The sequence below is a fragment of the Xenopus tropicalis genome, chromosome 6 (genome assembly GCF_000004195.4).
Source record: "Xenopus tropicalis strain Nigerian chromosome 6, UCB_Xtro_10.0, whole genome shotgun sequence".
NCBI lineage: Eukaryota > Metazoa > Chordata > Amphibia > Anura > Pipidae > Xenopus > Xenopus tropicalis.
This window is the reverse complement of record NC_030682.2, coordinates 23137489-23154579: the sequence shown is the minus strand read 5'-3', so window position 1 is coordinate 23154579 and position 17091 is coordinate 23137489. Positions and strand designations below refer to the sequence as shown.

The 17091-nt window shown below is 41.4% G+C and overlaps 1 protein-coding gene across 5 annotated transcripts in view; it reads left to right on the top strand.

Annotated features, from left to right (window-relative positions):
• zeb1 (zinc finger E-box binding homeobox 1) overlaps positions 1-3805 on the top strand; it is a 62570-nt gene extending 58765 nt beyond the window's left edge. For 4 of the 5 annotated variants that reach the window (XM_012964650.3, XM_031903368.1, XM_031903367.1 and 1 more), the window contains exon 9: positions 846-3805. In XM_012964650.3, the coding sequence (XP_012820104.1) occupies positions 846-1456 (611 nt within the window). In that variant the 3' untranslated portion in view covers positions 1457-3805. 5 annotated transcript variants of the gene reach the window in all.
• Positions 3806-17091: the final 13286 nt, after the last annotated feature.

The window sequence follows — 17091 nt, the reverse complement described above, 5'->3', positions numbered from 1 at the left end:
GCCTAACCTCCCGACATCTATTTGCTTAATCACGTTTAGTGCATGGGAGCACATCACCTTCTGTTCCCCTAACAATATGACCGTAGAGCTTCTGTCTCTGCACGTCTGCCTTAAATTTTACATTTAGTGAGTAGAAATGTTTGTCCAGCATGATAGTCACCTGAAAATTAGTCATGTGACTACACCAGTGATCCCCAACCAGCCCTGCAACCCCTTGGATGTTGCTCTCAGTTCCCTAAAACCAGGGAGTTATTTTTGAATTCCTGACTTGGTGGCAAGTTTTGGTTGAATAAAAACCAGATTTCCTACCAAATAAAAGCCCCCTGTAAGCTGATAGTGTGCATAGAGGTACCTAATAGCCAATCGTAGCCCTTATTTGGCACCTCCATGAACTTTTATGGTGCTTGTGTTGCTCTCCAAGTCTTTTTACAGTAGACTGTGGCTCATGAGTAAGAAAGGTTGGGGATCCCTGTACTACACTGAACCCCCTATAAGTTCTTTATATAGGAATGCTTCGGTATGTTCCCTTTGCTGTTCCATTAGTGCATTTGCAGATCTAGAACAAGTATATAAAACCCAACTGTGATGCTGTCCAACCCCAGTGGGGTCTAAATGAGTAGTTGGGGGACTGAAGGCCTATTAGGTTAAGATTTCAGCGGATTGCTTTTCAAGAAAGTCAGGTACAATAGGATTTGGGTTGAATACTTACTTTTCTGTTCTGTATGTTGTTGGCATAATGGTTAAATAAAACTTTGTTATAAGCTACGAGGTGCCCTGACCAAAGGTCTGACCTCTGATCTAAATTGTATCCAGTGATGTTCTAATGACCGTTTATATTTTTGCAGGTAAGAGGCCACATGAATGTGGAATCTGTGCAAAGGCATTTAAACACAAACACCATTTAATTGAGCATATGCGCCTACATTCTGGAGAAAAGCCCTATCAATGTGACAAATGTGGGAAACGGTTTTCGCACTCCGGATCCTACTCTCAGCACATGAACCACCGCTACTCTTACTGCAAGAAGGAAGCCGAGGAACGAGATGGCATGGAGCAGGAAGAATCCGCTCAGGAGATCCTTGGCAACGAGAACGTGGATTCCCAGGTGTCTCCATCTCAGATAGACTCTGATGAGCGCGAGAGCATAACCCGGGAGGAAGACAGTGAGAAGGAAGAGGAGGATAAGGAAGAAGACGATAAGGAAGAGGAGGATGAGAAAGAGGAGGATAAGGAAGAGGAGGAAAAGGAAGAGGAGGATGAGAAAGAGGAGGATGAGAAAGATATGGATGATGGACAGGAAGAAAAGGAACATGTTGGAGAGGGGGAAATGGAAGAGGGAGAAGCAGAACCATTGGCAGGTACTTTGAAGGATGAAGAATGTGTAGAGGAAGACAAATGTTTGGAAGAAGAGGTCACAGAAGAGAATGTATCGGAGAAAGCCCTCCCTCAGCCGTAGCCAGACTCCTCCTATTTTCCCAAGGTGGAAAAGGCTTTTTTTTGAAGTTATAATGAAGTCTATTCTATAATATACATGCTTCTTTCTCTGAAACACAGTAGCTTAAATACTGTGATTTCTGTTTCACTACTGTGTTTAAAAAAGAAAAAAAACAAAAACAAAAAATCCAGGTGTGCCTGAAATCTCAAACTTAGAAATTTTTCACAGCAATTTTAAAAAAAAAAAAATTTAGGAAACAAGTTTGTTACATGCAACGTCAAAGATATATATATATAGAAATAATGACTTGGAAGTTAAAGAAAAAAAGAAAAAAAAAAAAGGAAAAAAATCAGGTTTTAAGGAACCTATTCATTCTGCTCATACACACATCTGGAACCCTTGCTTTTATCAGTATTACATTTCATTTATTGTGTCGGTTAGTTTGTACATTTGGGAGAAAAATGTTCTTTTTTTTCTGTTCAGACATTTTACTAAAAGTCCGCTTCAGTATTTTATTTTATAAAAAAAAAGAAAAAATGTGAGTATAACTGCACTACAGAATTCCTTTTACAAATAATGCATATTGGTATATGGAACGGAACCGCTGCCTCGGTGCTCCTGCCGAGAGGGGCGCGGGCGGAGGCTCCCAGAGGATAGAGTTTTCAAGTTTATCATTTACAGCAGATTGTTTTTTGTTTTAGCCTTAAGACAAAATGTGTTGGGGGAGGGGCGATGAATTTTGGGGGAGGGGGTAAAGGGCGTGTTCTTATTGATGTGGTTAAATTGATGTATTAAGAGTTTCTTGATTGCAGGGAATAACCCAGTCGATGGGCTTTCAGTTGCCTACAGAGGTCGCTCTGCAACTCTGTGCTTTGCCGGAAGTTCTAGATCGTCTTGAAGGCCCCAGGTTACCCATACCTGGAATACCCGTTTATACTGGGACAGCAAAAAACAAAAACCAACAGTTCATAATTGCTTGAACGTGTAGTATAAAAATGAAGGATATGAAGCTATGTATCTCCTTTTGGCCTTATGCAAGACCTCTGTGCTGTTAGTGCCATTTTCAGTATTCTAAAGGCTTACATTTGCCTGTGTTTGACTCTTGAGGGTGCCCAATGGGTGTGCAATGCATGACAATCCCTTCTGGCACTCAAAGGGTTCATGGGGGGGTCTATAATAACTAGCATTTGTGGTCTGATAATATTTTTTAAAGAGAACCTATATTTCTGAACTTTTATTTTGTATATAATATCTGTGTTTCTGTGTTAATGTTGCTTTTTGTGTTTTGATAGGAAACTGAAGTTCTTGAGCACATAGGATCTTCTGTCTTGCATCATATCCCCCCATACCTCCCTATTGTTTGGCACTGTCCAGGATATGGGTGGAGCTTACTAGAAAGTGGGAGGAGTTTGGAGCCGAGTAGGGTTGTTATAGGAGTGGTTTTAATTAGTGGCGGTAACATTTCCCAATGGGAATAGTGGGAGCTATGCTTTCTGGGAATATTCCGTCTTGCCAATATTTTCTCCATAAAATGCTAATTATTATGGACCTCGTTCATTAATGGTGTTAGCTAAGATTACCTATCAGTATTATTTTACGTTTTTATTTAGTTTAGTCCTGTGCAACATTTTTTTTTTGTTTTGTACTGTATGTCTTCAAAACCCGGCAGTATTAATACCCCCCCCCCCCCTCCTTCCTTCTTACTGACGTACCCTTTTAGTTTTAGAAAACTTTTATATTTATGTGTCTTATTTTTATATTTCTTTATTTATTACACAGTCTCTAGTGTATAAAACTGTAGTTTGTATTAATACAATAATATATTTTAGTATGAAATTTTGGAAAGTTGATAAGATTTAAAAAAAAAATGAAAAAAAAAATAGTAGAGAACCAAACAGCGCTCTCTCTCTCGCATTGAGATTTAACAGTGTTACGTTGACATTTTTACTTGCCTTGGACTGTAGGAGAGGTAACTTGAGACAGAAATGTATGTATTAGATTCACCGTTGCAGACATCTTGCTCTTATCTGGTTTTTAATAGTTAAAAAGACAAACGCCGATGCTGTGGGGCTGCGTCCGAGCTCTGCCATTGGTTACAGGGCGCCACAGGGGTAATGGTCTCTAGCAAAGCCAAATTAGAATTTTACATTTTACAATACAGTATTGGGAATTTGGGAACAATGTTTAACATTTTTGTGCCAATTTGTTCCAGTATTCATGTGTTTTGTTTTTTTGTTTTTGTTCTGTTTTGGGGGGGCGGGGCAGGGAAAAGTAAACAAAACATAAAGTTTTTATGTTCATTGTTATATCATAGTCATTTTCTAGTTTTTTACCAAGCTCCCTCTCTCACAATAAAATACATCAACCAGTTATTGTGTGCGCGTGGCTTTGTATGGCGTCTGCACTTTCATGGTTTGGGTCACTGGGTACCAGGTTTGCTTTACGGTAGTGCTGCACAGGGCCTTGGCCTGTGTATTATTGGCTTTCAATAGGGGAACAATTTAGTCTGAACCCTGAACATTAAAGGTAGGTGTCCATGCCCTGCAGGAAAGGATTCTAATTCTAAACCTTGCCTAATGCAGTCTGCCCAGCACTTGCTTTCCCTGATGCAGAATTTCTCTATTTTCTCTTTAATGAATCCTTGACCTCTAGAATGACCATCTGTTCTCACTGTTGATCACCGCAGTAAATTGGATTGCGACTACACAATCTATCCTTCCTCGTCTTGCATTCTGAGTGATGGGCGAAAGTCCCAAGCAGGCAGGCTGCCTGTCTCCCGTGTCGTTCTTCTGAAAGGAGGAGTTCAGTCCAATCAGACCTTTGCCGATAGCGGTTGGAGTGATGGCTCCTGTGTGTCGATAGCAGGGGAATCTGACATAAATCAGGAAGATGTGCAATGTATCCATCTCTGCTTAAATTTCCTGCTGTGCGCCTGTAAATTCTTCCCATTAGAGATGGAAGGACCATTTTTGTGCACCCTGCCATCATTATTTGTTTCTGACTGTTATATCTATTGTAACAAATACACTCTCTCCCTGTCACTGACACAGACAGATCTGGGCACATACAACAGCCACAAAGGAAAGTCACCCAGTAATTACCCCAGGGACACAGCACAATGCCTTTACCGGGACACATACAGTACAGGGAGATTTTGGAATTTATAGGGTGCAATCCCCAAGCTGCAATATGCAGTGGACGGTACTTTCTTTTATTCAAATTCATATATTATTCCTAGCCCCTAGTATCCTGCCTCGCAGTGCTTCATAGTCATCCTGGGGGTATTACTGTATGAATGTTACATTAATTTAATGCAGGGGGCCCAATGTGGCCTGGCAGCCTACAGGAGGCTCTGTTTGGCAGTACGGCTGTTTTTTATGCAACTAAAACTTGCCTCCAAGCCAGGAATTCAAAAATAAGCCCCTTGAGGCCACTGGGAGCAACATCCAAGGGGTTGGTGAGCAACATGTTGCCCCTGAGCCACTGGTTGGGGATCACTTATTTAATGCATAAGCTGGGGACATAGGTAAGGCTCATCTTAAAGGAACAGTAACACCAAAAAATGAAAGTGTTTTCAACTAATTGAAATATAATGTACTGTTGCCCTGCACTGGTAAAACTGGGGTGTTTGCTTCAGGAACACAACTAGTTTATATAGATAAGCTGCTGTGTAGCCACGGGGCGGCCATTCAAGCTGGAAAAAAGGAGAAAAGGCACAGGTTACATAGCAGATAACAGATAAAACACCATTTGATTCTACAGGGTTTATCTGTTAGCTGCTATGTGCCTGTGCCTTTTCTTCTTTTGAATGGCTGCCCCCATGGCTACATACCAGGGTTTATATAAACTCTAGTAATGTTTCTGAAGCAAACACAAAACTTTTACCAGTGCAGGGCAGCAGCACATTATAGTTTAATTTCTTTGAAATATATTAATTTTTTGGTGTTACTGTTCCTTTAACTGCCCAGGGGCAATCTAATTTTAATCTACATCCTTCTCTGAAAGAACAGAAGGCTGCAAAAAAAATACTTTCTCTGTTCTGCAAGTGAAAATAGTGCAGTCAGGTCTACACCCGGCTTACAGACAGACAGACAGACAGTACAGAATGTGGGTTTCTTAACCTATAAGATGGGGCCACAAAATATGCCCCCATATCTGCCCAGAGTTGAATCCCTATTTATAAAAGGGTTTAAAGAAAAAAAATAGACAAATACCCCATAAAACATTGTCAATTCCCTTTTTGGGGGCTGGTGGGTTTCCAGACATACTGCGGCTGATACACATTGTCTGTTGCTGATAATGCTGCTAGGGAATTAGCCTTATCTACATAACTCCATTGGTGACATTGTCCTCGGTGAGGGAAGAGGGGACATTGATAAAGATGGCCAAATCCAAGCTGTTTTTACATTCGGGCCAATAGATGTGGTGCATTGGCAGCCTTTAAAATAATAATCTATAGAACAATAATTCAGACCATTTATAGGTCTATTTTTTTAGAGCTACTAAATGGCAGAAAATCCCCTGCCACAGACAATACTGAGAATTGCCTCTGCTAAAACACACATAGAGACAATTATCAGTAAATGATCAGTATTGTCTGATTTAGTATCCGTGACAAGTAGCTGCTACTAGTAGCTCTGTGTGTCTTCCCCCTTACAGTAGATATACCAACCTTTAATAAAAAGTGTTGTAGGGGAAAGAAATTTCCTCCTCCTAATTGTTGGTCCAACCCATTGTTGCTGCTATCTGTAGTTTCCAGCAGGAGTGACTTGTTTGCAGCAGGAGACCCTATTCCATGTTTTATTAGAGAGCTCTCTCAATTTAATCTGCCAAAAAAAAATATTAAACTGAGAATATTTGTGAAACAGACTTACTAAGCATCCTTTCTATCCCTGTAGTGGATTTTTCTTTTGTTGGACAGTTCCACTTTAAGCCTTTGATTGTCAAAAAAATTAAATGTGCTTCTAATATATTATGGAGCAGATGTAAGTCAGCAAACACGGCATACCATTATACCATTATGCCATTAATCTGAGTGGGGAAAAGCAGACGCCAGATGCACAAATCAAATGCAATGCACCATAGCACTCAGATCTGATTTCAGCCCCACTGATTCACCCAATTACACATCAGTAATTATCCATGGAACCCACTGCGCTAAAGCAGAGCAAGGGTTTATCTATGTGAATGTGACAGGGACCTTAGATTGTAAGCTCCACCGGGGAGCCTATGGGAAAGCTGGAGAAATGGTACAAAAGAATACTAACTAATAAAAATAAGCACTTTTTTACCAACAACCTGATAACCTATCACAGCATTTAGTAATTTAATCCCTATCACAACCTTTTTAAATTTTACTGATAAAAGTGAAAAGCATTTTTTTTGGTCAACCTTTCATAAATCTGCCCCATCGCGTGCCGGATTCACTGTCCAGTTTCACTCTGTTCGCTCTAGCAGAACGTTTGTGTTGATGTAAGACGAGACACAGGGACACCCTGCTTATGGGCCTGGCAGTCTCTGCCTGTTGCACACACACTGTTTGTATGTAGATGTCATCGTCTCTCCTTGGCAATGGGGTTTAATTAATACACTATAAATTCTTCTTGTACAGTATGGGAATGATCAGAAACAAGGTGATAGTTTTTCACAGGTTTCAAAGGGTTCCACCTTTGCCAATGGCTAAACCCAAACAAAGTGGGTGGGGCTGATGGCATCGGGGGTGGGGGAGTGATACTGGGGGCGGGCATGATTTTGTTGGGTGGGGTTTTTATGCCGGGGAAGGGTTATTGGGTCACTTACATGCAACTGGCAGGATTTCTGTCCAGTTTTCTGGACATTTAAAACCAGGCAGAGTTTTGAACTGGACAGTGCTTTATAAAACTAGGGTGTCCGAAATGTCCAGACAGATGTCAACCCTATCTCTATCTCTATTCTGCCTGATAAGTAAATCCAATTCTTAAAGTGATACTGATGTTAAAAAACTACTACTAGGGATCGTTTCTCCCTGAAGGGGCTGCTTTTGTAAGTAATTGTTACTTGCAGTTCCCTAACCTGACTGTTTTGCCAACCTGACTGTCCCTTCTCTGCCTGTCAGTTACAGCTTCTAATGCTAACAGCCTCCTGCTGCACAACTATGGTCGTCTCCTCATAGAGGGACATGGAGGATCAGATTGTGTCAAAGCATTGGCCAAGTACTTTCAAGGCAAAATTACAAATAGCAGGGATCTATTTTACAGAAACTAGTTATCCAGAAAGCTCTGAAATACAGCGAGGCCAAGTTAGGGAAACAATTCCTCATTTCGATTTGACAGACAAAGGCGGCAACCCTATACACAGCAGAATCATTTAACCCTCTGCTACCCAAGCAGTTTTTCAGAACCTTCCCCCTGACCCACAAGCTGCCACCCACTGTATCAAACAAATTATGCAGGGAGGCGCGATGTTCTGCAAGTACCAGCAGTTAAAGGCACTTACCCTTGGGTACAACTTACCTGGCAGGATTCTACTTCTTGCCCCATAGTCTCATCAAACAACTCAATTTACTGTATAAAGTCAATCCTTTGTTTAGGTGCTAGTAAATACTGTGTATAACAGATCAGTGGTTTCAGGCTTTTTGGATATTTTACAACTGTATTTGCAGAGCATCACAGCCACTGGGGCAATTTATTTTAATTTATTTATGTTATCATCTTGTGTAGAACACATTTGCCCATAGTTCTATACCAACAGTGTTATCACAGAACAGTGATGTAAGAGGGAGTCACTATTAGGGTGCCACCTTAATACCAGCCACATATTCAATCCACATCATGAATGGCTAATAAACAATTAATTTAGATGCATGCTGCAGACTGAACTGATATATGTGGGGCCATGCTGAATGCATTTAAAATAATTGCTACCTAGCCATGTAGGATGTAGATTTAATATGTGGCCTGTATTAAAGGGGTGAGGTGGTAACCCTAGCTGCTGTAGGCATAGAACTTAATATTGCACAGTGTGTTATCTTACATTTAGCTTATATCACGTTTTCATCACTAGTTCCAATGTGCTCTAACGGAAAGTTCTGCTGAAAGCACTGGCCAGCCGGATAAATGATCTTATGAAAGTCATTGGAATGTTTTGCACTTAGAAGCCCTCTTAGAACATTCATTGAGAGGTAAAATATCTCGGTTTATTAGATCTATACCTGCAACAGGTTAAAGGAGTAGTTTACCTTACGTTTTTTTAGTATTATATAGACACTGGTGTTCTAAGGGTGAGGTCACACGTAGCATAGATGCGCTTCTGTCAGCCCTGCGTTTTTCTGTGAGACTGAGAGAAGCAAATCCTCTTCCCCACGCTGACCATGTGCCTGCGCTAAAAAAAGAAAAGCAGACATTTTTGGGAAGAGCTCCGCTGCCTGTGGCGGCACTGAGGGGATACTGTAGGTTTCAGTGCAGGGAAATAGATTTGCTTCTCTCAGTCTGACAGAAAAATGCAGGGGATTTGCATCTGCACTACGTGTGACCTCACCCTAAGGGAGTTGACTTTGGTAACTAAAGGGATACTGTCATGATATTTATGGGGTACTTTTTATTTCTAAATTACACTGTTACATAGCAAATAATTCACTCTGCCATTTAAACTTTTATTATTTAGTCAACAAATGTATTTGTAGCTGTAATATTGTTGTGTAGGCGCCATCTCAGTGCATTGTGCCTGAGTCTGAGCTTTCAGAAGGAGCCAGCGCTATACATTAGAACTGCTTTCAGGTAACCTATTGTTTCTCCTACTCCCATGTAACTGGAGGAGTCCCAAGCCGGACTTGGATTTCTTACTATTGAGTGCTATTCTGATACCTACTGGGAGCTGCTATCTTGCTCCCTGCCCATTGTTCTGCTGATCGGCTGCTGGGGGGGGGGGGGATATCACTCCAACTTGCAGCTCAGCAGTAAAGTGTGACTGAAATGAAGAATATGGCTAGCTCCATGTGAAATTTTAAAATTAAATACAAAGAAATCTGTTTGTGCTTTTAAAAAACAGATTACAATGCAGGATTCTGCTCTATTAACTGATGGGTTTTGAAAAAAACATGTTTTCCCATGACAGTATTCCTTAATGATTGACCTACACCTCTGTAGAGATAAGTTGAACCCCTCAGGCAGAACCTTATACCATTCATCTTCCAGATACCATGAGAGCCCACTTGCACCCAAGGCCTCTGACATATACCCCATGGTGATAATAAGGGGCTTAGCAAATAAATGTTCATTTTAAGCCTTCAGACATAAATATTTTATGTTCTAGTTAAGTTCCTTTAGCAGCTCTATCTAACCAAGCTTGGTTGTCTGCTATAGGGAAGTCTTTAGACTGATTTTCTCTTTAAATGTGAATGCTGTTTGTTATTCACTTTACACAAATTTATAGCAGCCATCATTTTCCTTAATTGCCATTAGCTGATAGTGAAATGTCCCATTCGGGCACAGCCACTTTGTCTTAATGAAGACATCTGTATGCTTTCATAGACTCCGTAAATTACAGAACCAACAAGAACAATCTCGCTTTGGTGATAATTCTTAAACAGGTGAATGATAAACATTAAACTCAGGCGCAGAATTGTAAGTGCAAATGGTTGGAGCCAGCTGTGGGTCTGCAGTATAACAATGAGAACATGTAGTGCTCCAAGGGTTTCCTCAATATTTCCCCCCCCCCCCCCCCCCAGATGGTAGAACTCCAAAGGGGTTCGGTTTGGGTTTGAGTATGCAGGTGATTGGAACAACGAGAAAATAAAAAAGGTTTCAGCCAGTGGAAGTGGTTTTTGCGGGACAGACTGCAAGAAACAGAGACTTCTAGTAATGTATGGAGATAAAAGTGTGAGACATAGGGTGGTGTAATAAAGGGGTTTGAATGTTTTGTCTTTGTAAATTGTTAGTTGCTTATTATATATAGACTTCCCCAAGGAGCTACCACAGGGAATCGAACCAGGGTCACTAGCATACACTTTCCTTGTTTTTTTCAGTTACATCATTATCTTTATATACAGTTAGAATGGAAATCCAAGATCAATATGTCAGCATTAGGGATGTAGCGAACCTCAAAAAAAAAGTTCGCGAACCTGTTCGCGAACTTCCGCCGAAAATTGTGAATATTCGCGAACTTTGCGAACCCCATAGACTTCAATGGGAAGGCGAACTTTAAAACCTAGAAAAGCCATTTCTGCCCAGAAAAGTGATTTTAAAGTTGTTTAAAGGGTGCCACGACCTGGACAGTGGCATGCAGGAGGGGGATCAAGGGCAAAAACCTCTGAAAAATTGACACACGCCGTTTTTCGAAATGATCGGTAATTTTGCGACTTTTTCGTATTTTCCGGCGCTTTCGTAAAGTTATCGTAAGTTTTGCGACTTTTTCGGAGCTTTCGTACCGTTATCGTAAGTTTTGCGACTTTTTCGGAGCATTCGTACCGTTATCGTAAGTTTTGCGACTTTTTCGGAGCATTCGTACCGTTATCGTAAGTTTTGCGACTTTTTCGGATCTTTCGTAACGTTATCGTAAGTTTTGTGACTTTTTCGGAGCATTCGTACCGTTATCGTAAGTTTTGCGACTTTTTCGGAGCATTCGTACCGTTATCGTAAGTTTTGCGACTTTTTCGGAGCATTCGTACCGTTATCGTAAGTTTTGCGATTTTTTCGGTGCCGGCGAACCCAAATTGCGAACATCACGAAAAGTTTGCGAATTTGCGGACTTGCGAACACCCGATGTTCGCGCGAATTAGTTCGCCGGCGAACAGTTCGCTACATCTCTAGTCAGCATATGACAAGGAGTTCGCTTACTTTTTCATATGACGTGGCTGGTCCATGGAATTCCCTTGAGTTACTTTAATTTGCTGAAAGCCCTTAGGCCTAAATCAACAACCCATTTCCCACTGGCTTCCTGGCCTCAGGCTTATCACCTTGCAATGCCCTCATTTGGTGGTATAATCAAATACATGTCCAGCTGGATGCCCGTGGCCTGGATGTGGCCCTTCAAAGGATTTTTATGGCCCCCAGTCTGTTCTAGGGATCTATATATTTCATTGTATGATATCATTATTTTAACTTAATCTGGTCCTTCAACATGCTGTATGAGAAATAATCGGCCCACTACATGGAATACGTTAGACAGCACTGGGTGGGTTTGGCCTCATTTCCAAGGGCCATAGTCTAACCACACTACAGTATGGCCAGTGGAACCTGGAGAACCTGTACAGCAGGACCAGCCCTGTTTACATGTAGGCCATACAGAGAGAGGAGAGGTGCTGTGGAACAATGTTAGTTTATTCATTGCCCCATACTGTGTGCAGTTCAGGCCCCTAAAAGATCCAGTTATGTTAAAAGACGTGTTTTTATGAGATAGATTTTACAAAGACAAAGAATAGACAGGGCAGAATCAATAAAAAATGACTGCAGGCAGGTCAGAGGTCTGTAGCTTGGCAGGCAAACTAATGGAGCACCCAGGCAAGGGGCAGATATACAAACTGAGGGAAAGGAAAAGAGACTGCAAAGAACATCAGCAAGAATTAAATGCCACAAAGAATAAAATATGAAAGAGGAAAGCCCTGTACTCATTCCTAAATCAGTAGGCTATGTAACATATATGGCTTATACACAATAGAGACTTTCCAACAAGACCATTGGCCTTTAAATGCAGGCTGCAGAGAACAAGAATAGAAAGGGGACATATTAAAGGAATTTAGCAATGCCCCAGGCACAAGGGTCAGAGTACTAAGGGCCACAAACTCACCCCCCTTCCCATGGGTTGCACTATGCACCCCCGGTGCCCCCTAGTTTGCTTGTCTGAATGATGGCATTTGGGGAAGGAAAGGAATAGAATGGGCTATCCCTTATGAATTCATACAAACAAGTGTTTACTGTGGGCAGTTTGCAAATTGCAAGAAAACATGGTGGTTCTTGCCTGTTTTTTCACCCTTCCCTACAGCATCAAGAACAAGGATTTCTCATTGCAATATACACCTCTTAAAATAGAAGAATGTGTTTATTAAAGTAGCTTTGTCCCAAAAACCCTACTAGTACCATCTATCCCTTCCACTTTGTGCTTACTGCTCTCCCTGGCTGAGTAGGAGTCACTGCTCCCAGCAAACTTCAGTGAACAATGGCAGCCAATAAGCAGTTAAGCAGACCTGACAGGGACCTGCAGTTCGTCTTTCCTTGAAGGCAAAGCTGTGATTGGCTACCCACCTACTACTGGGCTTCTGAGCATAGAAGATTAAGACATGCCCACCACTCAGGTGTTGTTCTTAAAGTCAATTTTAGCCCATCATTGCCTACATGATGGAGGTGATTTGAAAAATTAATATAAAATACTGTCCTCAAACAAAATGAAATTACTGTTTTTTGTACATTCTGTAAGGTGACCATACATGGGCCAATAAAAGCTGGTGATGGCCTGAGTCAGCAGCTTATTGGTCTGTGTATGGGGCCCTCAGACGGTATCTGTTGATTGTGCAGGTTTTAAAATGCCTTCTGGACAAGGAGCACATGGGTGCATTGATGTAGTCCTTGCTTTAATGAGCTTTAATGTGATCCCTTGGGCCAAATGATCAGATCAATACAATATTGCCCACCTCAAGGTGGGCATATCTGGGGAAGATCTGCTTGTTTGCCAAACAAGCAGATCTTTCAGTGTATGGACAGCTTTAGGAATGGAGCCCTGCCAACACACTTGCCTGTTTGGTATCTAATTCCTGCAAACCTGATTATCTCTGCAAGAACAAGACTAGCAAAAAGCTAACTTTACTGCAGCAGGAAGCATCTCTTGTCACTTCCTAGCTCAGTTCAATTGTTCAAAGTGATGGAGATAGAACTTACCAGAAAAGTGCCAGGAGATGCCTCCTGCTTCAGTGCTGTTCTGCCCTGCCCTTAAATAGGCCAAGTTACAGGGGTAATATCATGACATTTTGTTTAGAAAAAGATTCTGAGTAATTTTATAACTTGAACATGGGTATGTGTAATAATCAAGTGCATCAATACCTGCCTATACAGAGAGAAGTAGTTTCATCAGTAGCCAATGAACCAGCATGCTTTGAACTGTTATAAGGCGCCCAAACAAACACAAGGGGTACATAATAAACACAAACACAAATAGTGCCATGGCTGGAACTAAACCCAAGACCAGGCTGAGTTACATACATGGCAATTAACCTAGGAGTAGTCGCCTAGAAGCATTTTGCCTACTCCTGCTCTAAACAATGAACCAAAGCAACAGGTTTCTTCTGTTACAGAGCTGAACCTTTCCCTTGGGGTTGGTGTATAATCAGAGGCAGAGTTGCCCGAGTGGCACATGTGTGTTGATCTTGATTAGTGCCAGTTACTGAGAACTGGTTTTCATGGAATTACCACAGGAACAGGTGTGTTGTACATTCATCTCTCACTATATCTAGATTCACCCAGATAAAGAGAAATGTCACACTATGCTCTGCTGAAGAACTCCCTTCTCTAATATTCAGTGATGTTCTACTACATTCATACTGTGGATATGGGAATACTTCACTAAGCAAATAGGAGGAAGAGCAGAGTTGCTTATGTGATGGGGTAGAGAGAGCAAGTGCCCCCTGCCCCCCCCCCCCCCATCCCCTGACAGCTCTTGGTCACACTGAGGTTAATTCTGCCATCTGTTTGCCCCACATTTACATGCCTGCTTGTGTTTATCCTGAGCAATATGGGAAACACCCATTGAGACCGATTGATTTGTTCCTTAAAAAAAGGAAACTTCCTGACTATCTTATTCCCAAGCATTTCTTGATGGGTTCCCTTGCAAACAGTCAGGTTTAGTGGAACATTTGCTGTATTTTAATTTTAGATTAATTGGACCGGGGCAAAACAAATGAACAAACATGTGCATGTGGGGGTTCTGCAGGGCAGGGGAGAGTCTGATGCGCCGGAGACTGCAAGCTGCTCCCCCCCCCACCCACAGAATTTGCAGGGGGTCTCTGTACAATAATATCTCCATGTCCCCCAAGCAACTGCAGTGATCACTAATCCCAAATCTACACAATGAACCCTACTGATTTGCTACCAAATACCCTAAGGCTCACACATCAGCCAACAGTACTTATGATCAAATGCCATGAAATCAATTAACAAAAACTAAATTCTGATTTTATTAACATTTTTATAGTATTTTTATAACTATCATCCTGTGCATCTTTGGCCTTCTTCTTCACTTTTTTAATTCTAAGTTCATTCCTTACTGGTTTCTTCACCCACAGCTGGTAATATAGTGGTAGGCTTTTGGTAGTAGTGGATGAAGATCTTCAACCAGTAGCCCACCATCCTCCCCACTTCTCCCCACTCCACTCTACTCTCCTCCATTCTACTCTCAAGTTCAATTATCCATTTCTGCTTTAAGGTGGCCACACATGTGGCGATCTGACATCATCAGATCCGCCACACACCGTTCAGGGCTGAAACAGCAGATAAGGAGGTAGAAACAATAGGATTTCTACCTCCTTCTGCCGATTCAGCCCTGACGGCAGATTTTGGTCAGGCGCCTTCTATGGCACCCGATCAAAATTTTCTAACCTGGCCAATCGCCGTTTTCAGCAGCTTCCTGCGATATCGGTCGACTCGCCGACATGCCATACACGCACCGAAACGAGGTTTCGTACGATATTATCAGTTCGTGTATGGCCAGCTTTACGTTCCCATGTCATTGGTTCAAGGGGGAAGGTACCTTCTGTCTTCCTCAGTTCTCATCATCTGACTGGCATTACATCTTGTCCCCTTCTTCATTATCGTCATCATCCTCCTCGAAAATCATGACTTGAAATCTCATTCTCAGTTATGAGCTGAGCTTGACTATAAAGCAAATTAAGGGCATTGTTTTATTATTTGCTTTGGTGCCATGGCCAGTACAATGGTGAATAAAATTGCCTTTGGTAGAGGAACCATTGCATCCTAAATTCTCTAAACTTTGGTGGATCTTTTCTAAATTATACAATTTATATCTCAAAAACTATAAACAAACAGTCTTTTCTATTCTAACAAATTATGATGGGATGTACATATATCAGGCAGTATCAAAACAAAAGCTGCTCCTGGGTGATACCTGTTATTAAAACATCCTTAGCAGCTTCAGAGAAAGCCTCTGAATTACATCAGGACTCATGTATTGTACTAAGAATGATTCCCTTTTATTGGGTCACAAAAAATGAAACAAATAAAAACTAAGGTGTAAAATAATGATTGTCCCATTAGCAGTTATTTCTGTTAGACACATACCCATAGGCCCGGGTTTATGATATAGAAACACATTTTATTCAGGCTTACAAACCTTTTAGACTGTATTGTTGGGTTGGTCTGTCCTGGGTTTCGGTCCTGGCACTTTTTTATTCCGGCAGCAATACAGGAAGCTGTTAATATAAAAAGAGGGTGAATTAGTTGAGAGATGATATTATTTAACTATGGTCTGTGTTAAACTTTAAATTAGTTTGTAGTATTGTAAGATTTCGAGACAATCTGCAGTTGGTCTTCATTTTTTATTGTTTGCAGGTTTTGAATTATTGAGCTTTTTGTTCAGCAGCTGTTCAGTTTGGAATTTCAGCATCTATCTGGTTGCTAGGGTCTAAATTACCCTAGCAACTAAGCAGTGGTTTGAGTGAAAGTAGAATACGAATAGGAAAGGGTTTGAATAGAACAAAATAATTATTTTAAAAAATCACAATTAAAAAACAAACTGTAGCCTTGCAGAGCAGTAGGTTAGGGGCTGCTGGGTCAGTGACCCCTATTTGAAAGCTGGAAAGAGTCAGAAGAAGAAGGTAAATAATTCAAAAACTATAAAAAATTCAAAAATGAAGACCAACTGAAAACTTTCTAAGAACTGTCCATAAGGTGAACCCCATGAACACAATGCTTAGTAGCCCAAGGGTAAAAACCATTCACTTCATTTCTTAAACAGCTTAAGTCAGTTGTGTCAGTTGATTTAGGTGTTAATTTTGCCCAAAAATCAGATAAAGAGATAAAAAACCTGTGACTTACCATCCAATCAGTGATATCACTGAGGTTAAAACAAGGAATGATCCGACAGCCATTGTCACAATAACTGCCGTCCTTTCGTGTCCTTTTAGTTTTGAGAGAATAAGTGAATCAAACCAGTCAGTGTCTTTTAGAGTTGGTAAAAAAATGTATCAAAATAATCTTCGATGCCGGTAAGTGGTATTGGCTCTGTAGTTGTCATTATATTGGCCAATGTGGTCGTTGTCTCCATCACTTCTATTTCTACTCTCTCCTCATCTTTCCTGCCTTTCTGGGACCCTAATGCCCGTGATTGGTGCTTCCCACCTTTCCCGGACCCTAATGCCCGTGATTGGTGCTTCCCACCTTTCCCGGACCCTAATGCCCGTGATTGGTGCTTCCCACCTTTCCCAGACCCTAATGCCAGTAATTGGTGCTTCCCACCTTTCCCGGACCCTAATGCCAGTAATTGGTGCTTCCCACCTTTCCCGGACCCTAATGCCAGTAATTGGTGCTTCCCACCTTTCCCGGACCCTAATGCCAGTAATTGGTGCTTCCCACCTTTCCGGGACCCTAATGCCAGTGATTGGTGCTTCCCACCTTTCCGGGACCCTAATGCCAGTAATTGGTGCTTCCCACCTTTCCGGGACCCTAATGCCCGTGATT